At 43.8% G+C, this 11997-nt stretch overlaps 1 protein-coding gene across 1 annotated transcript in view; it reads left to right on the top strand.

Annotated features, from left to right (window-relative positions):
* pxk (PX domain containing serine/threonine kinase) overlaps window positions 1-11300 on the top strand; it is a 20402-nt gene extending 9102 nt beyond the window's left edge. Inside the window, 14 exon segments of the mRNA XM_068722307.1 lie at window positions 143-369; window positions 372-415; window positions 602-703; window positions 841-891; window positions 893-1003; window positions 1138-1239; window positions 1241-1256; window positions 1426-1504; window positions 2025-2073; window positions 2409-2486; window positions 3359-3445; window positions 3649-3712; window positions 4650-4709; window positions 11100-11300. Coding sequence (XP_068578408.1) covers window positions 143-369; window positions 372-415; window positions 602-703; window positions 841-891; window positions 893-1003; window positions 1138-1239; window positions 1241-1256; window positions 1426-1504; window positions 2025-2073; window positions 2409-2486; window positions 3359-3445; window positions 3649-3712; window positions 4650-4709; window positions 11100-11293 — 1264 coding nt within the window. The 3' untranslated portion in view covers window positions 11294-11300.
* The last annotated feature ends 697 nt before the right edge of the window (window positions 11301-11997 follow it).

Raw genomic sequence — 11997 nt, 5'->3', positions numbered from 1 at the left:
CATAATAATGGCATGGAGACAGCTAAAGCTAAAAGCTAAAGCAAGCTATGTCAACAGAAAGCTACCAGGTGGTGGGATAGCTACGGCTAAACGTAGCTATAGCTGATATTAAATTCACCGATTTCTTTTACTTCATTGTTTTCTATAATTTAAGATATATACTTTTTTTAATTTATTATTATTTTAGTTTTATTCATATATATATATATCTCTTTAAATCGTACCATTTTAGTATGAATATTAAAAGCAGAGATGCATTTAATTCTATTTAATGATGAGCTGTAGATAATCAAACTCCTCCTCCTCTCCAGACTCCATATCTCTGTCCGCTGTTGTTCTCCAGCACCAGTGAGTCTTCAGCTCTGCTCATCCGCCGTTCAGTGAGAGAGGCTCTCTGAGAGACCACATCTGTAAGGTACACTGTGTGTGGTGTGTGTGTGTGTGTGGGGGGGGTGTGTGTGTGCGTGCGTGTGCGGAGATGAAGTCCTGCATTCAAAACTTCTCTAAAGTAAAAGTATTGGCATTCAAATGTACTTAAAGTATTAAAAGTAATCGTATTCATTTAGCAGAAAACCTGAAAACCGTTGCTTCTCTCCTCCAGGTGAAACCCAGAGAGAGTTACCTGAAGAAGTACTGTAACCCGAAGAAGAGTCAGGGACTCGAACTGCAGCACATCAAGCTGTACGGACGCCAGATCCTGGAGGTACACACACACACACACACCACACACACACACACACACACACACACACACACACACACACACACACACACAGAGAATGTTGTAGTAACAAGTAACATTTTGTGATGTGGTGTGTGTGTGTGTGTGTGCGTGTTCAGAGTCTGAAGCTTCTCCATGACGGCGGCGTGTTTTTCGGTCACCTGCACGCGGTCCAACGTCATCGTCGACGACGGCGTGTGTCGACTGACCGATGTAGAAAACGGCATGCTGGGAGTTCCCTCGGTGCTGCGACCGGCCTTCAGCCAGCTCAGGAAGATCAACGTACGTAGACACTGAGAATGGATAGTATGGGGGAGAGACGTTAGCTGGTGTTCCTGTGAACAACATCTTTTAAAATCTTCATGTACTAAAACGTACTTTGTCAGTTTATCTAAGTAGTACTTGTGTCTCTGCAGACCACAGAGAGCATAGACGTCTTCTGCTTTGGACATTTACTCTACGAGATGATGTACGGTCGACCGCCGGACAGCGTCCCCGTCGATCAATACCCCGCTGCCCCCCTACACCGCTGTGGGTCAGTACGCACACACACACACACACACACACACACACACACACACACACACACACACACACACACACACACACACACACACCTGGACCTGAAACAAGTTTACTTAAATGTTTTAATGTGCTCTGTTGATTTATTTTGTGTGTGTGTGTGTGTGTGTGTGTGTGTTCAGTGTCAGTGCTGCAGTCCATTTTGTCCACAGAAGCCTGTAAGAGTGGGATGCCCACAGTGTCGCAGCTCATCCAGACACCGTGAGTTCACCTGACTCGGCCTCTGTCCCCGTTGGTCTGTCTTGAGCAGCGATGCCACCTGCAGTCTGTGTACACACACACGAGCGTTACGTTGAAGTCGATGGTGTTACTTTGAATGGACTTTGTTTGATTCCTAAAACAAGCTTAAGAGATTTTAGCATTTTGTTCTACAATATAAGATATGCTAAACGAGACGACAAAACTTCATCGCGCCTTTACAGCCTCGCTGTGTTTACTCGTGCGACGACGGTGGTGTAGCTCGTTAACAGCTAACGTTAGCTTTATATTTCACAAATCACAAAAGTGGTGTTCATTTGTGAAGATTATCTTGCTGAACAAAACATGTAAGCACCGGCTGTTTGTCGAGGTAACCGGTGCGACGCTAACTTCCAAAATACGTCATCCATGCAGCACTCGACACAAACCAAAGTCTGAAATGTAATATCGGACACGCGCAGGACCCAGGATGTCCTCTTTTTTCTTTTTTTGTTGCTGATGAGTCACATTTTGTGTCTTTTAGGCTGTTCAGCGACGTCCAGCTCCAACACTCAGAAAAACTCCAGATCAAGGTGAGCGGCTCGGTTTACTGCTCCTAGAGTTTGTCCATGTGAACTCCTTCAGAATGTCAATTCTGATTAATAAAACAACAAAGATGGAGCAGATCTCTGAGTCTGGTGACCGTGGCTAAGTGGAGAGCAGGGCGCCTTTCAATCAGAGGGTCGGCGGTTCGATCCCCGGCAACTCCGCTAGTCTCATGTCAATGTGTCCTTGACACTTAACCCCCGTTATCCCGTAGCTGCATCTACGGTGTGTAGATAGATACTGAAATGTAAGTCGCTTTGGATAAAAGCGTCTGCTAGATGATCGTAATGTAATGTAATAATGAGTCCTTCCTCTCCTCCAGGTTCCCAGCAGGCTAAAAGAGGCGCTGAAGACGGCGAAGGAGAGTCTAGAGAAGAGGCTGCAGGAGGAGCAGAGGGTGGTGGGTCACTACACTCCTTTAACGTCTTTAAATCATTTGTTTATTTTCTCCACTGAAGACCTTTAGGGGGGGACATGTCCCTTCTTAAAGGCTCCGTCAACAGTTATCCCCAAATATCTGTATTTTGAATCGGTGACCTGCTAGACAAGTTGGACAAGGCCGCTCCCCTGCGACATAAAATACTGTGGAAAAACATTGCAACATGATTTCCCACAACCTTTTCACGTTGCAAACACAAACACAGTGTGTCTGACATTAATGTCAAATTATTTTAAGCTGCTCTTCCTGCAAATGATGCCGACTCCAGGAGCAGACGGCACTGAAACCTCACGTTTCAGAACTGATTTCACCTGCAGAAGGCAGAAAAGGCAGATGGGACATGGAATAGCGTGGGCGGGGCTGTAAACATTAACCGCGGCAGTTAGCGCGGCTAGCACGCTAACTGCCGCGGTCCATAAAGTTGAAGGTCACACAGTGTTTTATGAAGCATTTTACGTCCATCTCCGTCCGCTGTCTTTGCACTCGCTGCTTCTCCTCTGCTGCTGCTTGGGAGTCTTTCACTGTGCAGCTCTAAAACGAGAATATAGACGAACGTTATTCCATGAAGGAGAGGTCATGAAAGGATACCGGAGAGCCTTGTGATGTTGTGTGCAGTTAGGTTGAACTCTGCATTCCACTTCCACCATTTGCCCTAAATTAGAATTTGTCTGTTTCTAGAAACGGGCAAATTCAAGGCCAAGGCTGGATTATTATACTTACTTATTATGATGCTTATTTGTTTTGTGAGAAAGGTTGCATTAAGCAGCTCGTAAATAGGAAGTTTGCTGTTTTTGTAAGGAGGGTAATGTTGTGTATGTTTTGTTTGATTGAAGCTCCACCAGCACAGGAGGCTGACCAGAGCTCAGTCTCACCACGGCTCAGAGGAGGAGAGGAAGAGGAGGAAGATTCTGGCGAGGAAGGTAGGCGAGCGCGTCTCACACAACAGGAAGAACATCTGAACACCATCGTGGACAAACGTCTCGGCTGGCTGCGGCTAACACGTCATGGGATACGTGTTTGTTTACAAGTGCACAAGAAGCGGTTCATTTCTTGTAAATGGCGCATGTTAGCTTTAGCGTATCGTTTCCATGAAATCTAATGTTGAGTTTTTTGTCATTTGCAGAAGTCCAGACAGTCGGCGTATGAAAATGAAGAAGACGTCTCGGTCAGAAACAACAATAACTCTGGTAGGTCACTGCTGGTTCTACCTTCAACAAAAGTTTAACCTCGTCGGGTAGTTAGTTAGCGAGCTTCAGCCTCTCGTCTTTACGAGCTAGCTAAAGCTAATTGTTTGGCTAGTTAGCCTGGTAGGTGTTGTTTTGAGTAGCTGAGTAGGTCATTTTGTTTTATTAGATATTTATTTATTCATTTGGTTAATCTGACAGCATTTACAACAAAGCAAATGTTGTGAAGGGAGGTAGGTTATTAGCTTATTAGCTGAGTAGGCAGCGTTTATCACTGTAATAGTTGGCTTTTAGTTAGTTAGTTTGTTGGAATGTTCGGTGGTTAGACACCTACTTGGTCAGTTACCTAGGCACAGTCTTAGTTAGTGCTCTACCTTTTTTATAGTTCGAAGCTTCATTCATAACGTTGACATTTTAATAATTATTATTATCAATCACCTGACAGAAACATTGTGTACAATAGTCCACTCACTCACTCACTCACTCACTCACTCACTCACAGTGAGCGAGGTGGTGCTCAGTCCTCGTCTCCGTCATTGTCTCGGTCCAAAAGTCGTCATTTATTGGAAAAAAGATAGATGTAATCATTACCAACATTTCCACTGTGTTTTTATGGAACAATCATTTCTGTTCCAGTCCATATTTGTTGACGTTTAGCCTTTAAAAAAAAAGCAAAGGGAAGCACGGGACGGTCAAGCAGCAATCTAACAGCACCATAAAATACACTTACATCCTAGAATAATCTTTAAATGCTAATAGGTATTAAAACAATAATGGTAGTCTAGACTCTGCACTTGAGAATCATTGTTTATCTGTTATTGTGTTTTTGTTGGTGCATTGTCACATTTCTTGGCTCGCAGGTTTTGTTTTGCTACGTTTTTTTTAATCTTTATTAAAGTTACTGATGGTGAATAACGTCTGTTTTTCTGTCCGTCTTCAGGTTCTGGAGCCAGTTCCCCTCCCACATGCCCCTCCTCCCCCACCCCCCCATCCACCACAGGTAGGCCCTGACTGTCTGTCATCCTGTCTGTCTGTCTGTCTGTCTGTCTGTCTGTCGTCCTGTCTGTCTGTCTGTTTAACTGTCTGTCTGTCGTCCCATCTCTTTGTCTTTCTATTCACTCGTCTGTCTGTCTGTCCTCTCGTCTGTCTGTCTGTCCTCCCACTTGTCAGTTGAACTGTCTGTCTGTCTGTCTTCCCCGTTGTCTCTCTGTTATGGAACGTCTCTGACAGGCTGCGGTGAGAACCTGCTGCAGCTCTCAGATCAATAACAGCATCTTTATCGTTAACCCTGAACTTCTTCCCTCAATTTTCCTCTGAGATTTGCATGTGTGAAAATGAAGACTAATCATTTAGTCTGTCTCTGTCTGTCTGTCTGTCTCTTCACCTCTTCTCTCGCCATGTGAGGACCTGGTTCCCGTGTGTCTTCTTCACTTTGTTGTGTCTCTAGCTAGCTGGATGCAGGATGGGAAACACTGATGTTTTATATTACAAAGCAATAGTCTGCTGATATTCCTCATGCTTCTTCTTGTTGACAACAAATCCCATGAAAAGACCCAAAACTGAAGATGTGAGTCTGTCAAAAAAGCTCATTAACACAGAATATAGTTCCATATTTAAATAAAAGGCTCAGTCATTTACTAAAACAGCGGGTTGCTGTATCTATTAGCCAACGTGACTCAAACGGGAGCTAATGGAGCATTTTTGGGGGACTATTTCCAGCAGCGGATGAATATAGATCCGGTGCTCTCGTGAGTAACTAAGTACATTCACTCAAGTACTGTACTTAAGCACAATTTTGAGGTACTTGTTGTTTCCTTGAGTATTTCCATTTTACGATACCTTATAATTTAACCCATATTTTGGAGGGAAATATTGTACTTTTTATTTTAATATTTATTTGACATTACTTTATATATTTAGATTATCAATAAACAAATATATGGATCAACTAATGTATTATAATGTGTTATTGTAGTTAAAGGTACCCATCAGTATATAAATTAAGATTAGGTCCAACTTTACCAACTGCAACATTAAAGTGATAAACAAATTAAAACATCAATAACTATAATTCTATGATACAATATATGGGCCAATCTGCATAATGACTACTTGAAGCAACTACTTTCATTCCTGTTCTTTCAGTGGAGTGTTGAATGCAGGACTTTAACTTGTAACAGAGTGTTGCTGCTCCTTCTTAAGTAACAGAAATGATACTTCCTCCATCACTGATTATGTACAGATGAATCCAAAATATACTTGTTAGGATTCTTTGTTGGTTTTGGTCTTTTTCATGAGATTTATTGACGATGCAAAAAATACAGAATATCACTAAACTTCCACAACATGTTGACACGAATGTGGCATCAGTTTCCTTCCCTGATATAAGTGTCTGTCTCCTCTTCTTACTTCCTCTCTTCCTCTTCCACTTATTTCCTCTCTTCCTCTTCTTATTTCCTCTCTTCCTCTTCCGCTTATTTCCTCTCCTCTTCTGCTTATTTGCTATTCCGCTTATTTTCCTCTCCTTTTCTGCTTATTTCCTCTCCTCCTCTTCTGCTTATTTCTTCTCCTCCTCTTCTTATTTCCTTTTTCTTATTATTTATTTCCACTCCTCCTCTTCTGCTTATTTCCTCTTCTTATTTCCTCTCCTCCTCCTCTTCTGCTTATTTCCTCGTCCTCTTCTTCTTCTTCTTTCCTCTCCTCCTCTTCCTCTTCTCCTCTCCTCTTTGTCCTGGGGATACTGTGTAAATGCTGATTGGTCCACTGAACAGATAACTATCATCTCCCTCTCTCTCTTTCCTGTGCCGTCTCCACCATAGAGCATGCTCCATTCTGACCGTGTCGTTGGGTAAAGTAAACGATTTATAATGTCGATGATGATGATGATGATGATGATGAAGGTCACTGGTGGTTTTTTTTAAGCTGTCGTACGCCCTCATTTCCCAGCGATCTCCTGGTCAGAGATCTGCCTCATGCTTGTGATCTCGAGTAATGAATGAAGTGAGCCGGATCACGAGCCTCTGTGTGTGTCATGTGTAACAGCAGCACACGTTAAGATAACAGCAGCACACGTTAAGATCACAGCAGCACACGTTAAGGTAACAGCAGCACACGTTAAGATCACAGCAGCACACGTTAAGATAACAGCAGCACACGTTAAGATCACAGCAGCACACGTTAAGATAACAGCAGCACACGTTAAGGTAACAGCAGCACACGTTAAGATCACAGCAGCACACGTTAAGATAACAGCAGCACACGTTAAGGTAACAGCAGCACACGTTAAGATAACAGCAGCACACGTTAAGGTAACAGCAGCACACGTTAAGATAACAGCAGCACACGTTAAGGTAACAGCAGCACACGTTAAGATAACAGCAGCACACGTTAAGATAACAGCAGCACACGTTAAGGTAACAGCAGCACACGTTAAGATAACAGCAGCACACGTTAAGGTAACAGCAGCACACATTAAGGTAACAGCAGCACACGTTAAGGTAACAGCAGCACACGTTAAGATCACAGCAGCACACGTTAAGGTAACAGCAGCACACGTTAAGATCACAGCAGCACACGTTAAGATAACAGCAGCACACGTTAAGATCACAGCAGCACACGTTAAGATAACAGCAGCACACGTTAAGGTAACAGCAGCACACGTTAAGATCACAGCAGCACACGTTAAGATCACAGCAGCACACGTTAAGGTAACAGCAGCACACGTTAAGATCACAGCAGCACACGTTAAGGTAACAGCAGCACACGTTAAGATCACAGCAGCACACGTTAAGATCACAGCAGCACACGTTAAGGTAACAGCAGCACACGTTAAGATCACAGCAGCACACGTTAAGGTAACAGCAGCACACGTTAAGGTAACAGCAGCACACGTTAAGATCACAGCAGCACACGTTAAGATCACAGCAGCACACGTTAAGATAACAGCAGCACACGTTAAGATCACAGCAGCACACGTTAAGGTAACAGCAGCACACGTTAAGGTAACAGCAGCACACGTTAAGGTAACAGCAGCACATGTTAAGATAACAGCAGCACACGTTAAGGTAACAGCAGCACACGTTAAGGTAACAGCAGCACACGTTAAGGTAACAGCAGCACACGTTAAGATCACAGCAGCACACGTTAAGATCACAGCAGCACACGTTAAGATAACAGCAGCACACGTTAAGGTAACAGCAGCACACGTTAAGATAACAGCAGCACACGTTAAGGTAACAGCAGCACACGTTAAGATAACAGCAGCACACGTTAAGGTAACAGCAGCACACGTTAAGATAACAGCAGCACACGTTAAGATAACAGCAGCACACGTTAAGGTAACAGCAGCACACGTTAAGATAACAGCAGCACACGTTAAGGTAACAGCAGCACACATTAAGGTAACAGCAGCACACGTTAAGGTAACAGCAGCACACGTTAGCAATATACAGTATACAGCAATATACTGTATCAGTCAATAGTATTTTTTATTATTTTTATGCTTCCGCGCTCGCCACAGACGTGTCAGGAAGCTTTGCGCCGTATACCGCTCTGATTGCATTAGCGACTTGTCAATCACAGTAAGCCCCGCCCTAAAGCATCCCCTGCTTTATGGTCTGACTCTAAATGGACCATAATGTGCTAAATGAACATCATGCTGTACTGAAGAAGACTTGAAACTAGAGATTGAGACCATAAACTCATGTTTACAATGTTTACTGAGGGAATAAATCAAGAGAGAAGTAGAGTCATTTTAGACTAGACTTCTATACAACCAGAGGAGTCGCCCCCCTGGTGGACAATAGAGAGAATGCAGCTTTAAGACACTTCTACAGGATACAAATACACCTTCAGGGCCCTCTGGTGGACAAACTGAGTAGTGGAGGCACAGTTCTACTTCCTCTCTCAACCTCAAAGGGACTGCGTAGGGTCAGTGATGAGATCAACGAGTCTCTGTTTGCCTGGAAGAGGGTGTACGCACAGCTTTCATAAAAACCTCACAATCTGCAATGATCTCCAAACCTCACAGACAAGTCCAACCCGATTCAGACCCCATGTCCTCATTGGAGATTGTGATCTGTCCGTTCTGTCCGTCCGCCTGGTCAGTGGCAGCATGTCCGTTTGTCCGTCTCTGTTTTGTTTTGTTTTTTGTCTGCTCGTGTGTCTGTGTTTGGGACGGGGGGCGTCACGGTGAAGACGTGTCGGATCTTTGAACATTGTTTTTTTTGTTTTTTGTTTTTTTTTGGTCAGAAACATATTGAACTCATAATAACTCTGGTTTTGTTTTTTTTTCTTTCCCAGCTGCTCTGCCTTCAGAAAATCTTTTATAAGGATTTTCACATGTTTTGTATAATATTCAGATAATACTTTGTCCATAAACATTGTGAAATAACCAGATAAACTTTCAATTAATTCAAATTATTATTAATTAAAATTAAATTAAATTAAAAAAAATTATAATTTACGTCTGATCTGGGCCCGTATTTATCAAACCTGTCAGAGTAACGTTTTGGTTTTCATAACACGGACCATTTTCAAACCTTCCTGGTGGTTCGTACTTTCGGACACAGCTTGTATTAGTCTGTAGGAATTGTTGCCGGTCTGTGATCACAGATCTGAGCACAAGTTTTCACATTTTAATCACATTAACTGTGGAACGAGGACACAGCTGGGCTCCGGTCTGACACGTCTTGAAGACGGACGTCTCACTGGAAGTGCAGCTGTGGACGTGACTGAAGGGTCATCTGAATATTACATGGAAGAAAAACAATAAAGGCCTCTGTGGCTGCTAAATGTAATGAAAGTGAGTTTGTTCCACAGCCATCCTGGACATAATCAGTCACCCCTGCAGGCATTCATAAATTATAATTTAATAAATGACTATAACCTAATTAAAATCTAACATACGTTTCCGCTGTCCTGCTCAGCCAAAAGCAGGTTATTCCAATGATAAAAAATCATCTTCAACCATGCTAATGTCCTTCTGCAGTGACGGGTTGTTCCAGGTGTGGTTCCCATCTGTCCGAATGACGGATGAACTTTCATTACGTTGCAGATAATCACCGTCTAGTCCAACCCGAGGTGGAGTCTGTGGACTCGAGTCGCAGCGCTTGGCCTCTGTTAGAGCTCTACAATCCGTTTTGCCTCCCTGCCCGTAATCCCCCGGGTTTTTATTTCAGTTTCGGGGATGCAAAATGGCACATCTGTAAGAGAATGCACCAGGTTACGGGTCAACTCACCATCAGTTCACGCCGTTCGAAGTGATCCTGACGAGTAGAGAAGTGGAGAGAGAACACAGAGGCAGTAGCTCCTTTTAGTAACAGAGCTGTGAAGCCACAAAAAAACTATGAGAGAAACTACAAGTCCCAGAGGCCACTGCTGCAAGAATCATCCAACCAGGGAGCTTCAGATTCTGTGAAGCGGTTGAGCCTCGTTGGATCAGAATATTCTAGAACTCTGATTTAATTCCCGTCTCCACAGCAAAAGCTACTGAGGCTTATGGGTACTGTAGTTTTTTTTACAGAAGACAGACGTCTGTACTGATGACTGTATCACTTTGATTGTATTTACGTATTTACTTTAGGGGCCGTTTGACTCCGTCTTCTTAAAATAAGTCTTGTTAGTGTCTGAAAGGTAAACTGATGGTGGATTGAGTTTAGCCTGGATGCTGATCTGGAGGAGCTGGTTCCATAAAGATGAACTCTGGAAAAACCCCACAGAACACAATCGACAATTTAAATAAGCGTGTTACGTCACCCTTCATAAAGGGTTCAGAGACTGTAATTATTTATGGCTTCAGTATCACAGTAACCCAGATATAGTGGTCTGTACAATCATGAATATATTGCGACACCATACTTCTAACTCTGTGACGTTTAAACAAACAAGAGGCCAGTGTTTGGGTTTCTACTTTGTCAAAAATGTTCAGTGGAGCACATTTAATTAACAACAAGAGGTATATTTATTTATGGCTTTTAACTGAACTATAGAGCGTTAGTTAACCATCTATTAACTATTAATTAATAAGCCATTAATGATAACGAGTGCCTTGATAAAAAGGTAATGAAGAGCCATTTTCTACCAATGTTATGGTCTCTAATAAAACTACAGACAGTGAACAGGTTTTTAATCTAATCATCTGAAGGATAACGTCGTGATTTATGTGATACGACGATTAATCTTTAGCTGTGATGTTTCCTGCCTCTGTTGGCTGAGTGTCTTATTGCACGTTTTACTGCCCTCTGTTTGAAAGAGAAAGAGATTAATGAGCGTTTAAAGTGACTCTTTATCTTCGTGTAACCAGCTCCTGGAGAAACTGAATGTCACCAGAAACCAGTGGTGGTGTTGGTGTTTCCTCACCCTCTTTTCTTTCATTCTCTCCTTCATCCAGGAGCCCTGACTGCTCCTCCCCCCCCCCCTCCTCCTCCTCCACCTCCTCCTACGCTGGACTCGTCCTCTTGTCCTCCTCCTCCTCTGTCCTCCTCTGGAGGAGGTCGCACCGCCCTGCTGAGCTCCATCCAGGCCTTCAGTAAGGGCAAACTGAAGAAGGCCGAGATCGTCGACCGCAGCAAACCCGTCATCTGACGACACCCCCCCCCCCCCCCCCCCCCCCCCCCCCCCCCCCCCCCCTCCTCCCCCCTCCCTCGCCCACCTGTTCCTCCACCAGGACCAGTCACCGCGGCGTCACGACCCACCTGCTGGTTCTGCGCTGTGGTCGGGACCGGTTCATGTCGGCGCTCCCTGAGATGTGAAAAGGAATCACTAACGAAACAAAAGAAATTCCAAGTACCATTTTTACTTTTTATTGCTATTTCTGTTTTGTTTTTTTCCTGCTTTTAAATTTTTTAAAATCTGTTGCTGTGGTTGGAGAGGAGAGTCTCAGTCTGCCCTTTAAAACTAACTGTGGACAGTCTGAGGCACTAATGGTTTGTCCTCCTGGCCACCAGGCTCCAGAGTCTGGTGGGTTTTTTGGGGGGTTTTTCTTCTGGTTGATCTGCTGCTTCAAACAGGCAGCCAACTGGCTTCTTCTCTGCTTGTCAAGGTGGCGGTTGAATGTTTTGCGTTTTGCGTTTTGGAGCCACTGTGAATGCTTCGTCCCCCCCGCTGGATGATGAAGTTGAACTTCCTGGATCCAGAAGATCTTAATGTCGGTGCTCTGACACTGACGATCGCTGTCCTGAGACTGATCCGAACTCCAGCTTCCCCTCTTTGACAAATCATCTCATGACGTGTTTCCTCCCGTCTCCACGGAGACCGATTCATTGCAGGACATCGGGGACAAAAAAAAA

The sequence above is a fragment of the Cebidichthys violaceus genome, unplaced genomic scaffold (assembly GCF_023349555.1).
Source record: "Cebidichthys violaceus isolate CVI_PGR_0920_01 unplaced genomic scaffold, fCebVio1.0.p SCAF_29, whole genome shotgun sequence".
In the NCBI taxonomy this organism is placed as follows: Eukaryota; Metazoa; Chordata; class Actinopteri; order Perciformes; family Stichaeidae; genus Cebidichthys; species Cebidichthys violaceus.
This window is presented reverse-complemented; position numbering and strand designations above follow the sequence as displayed.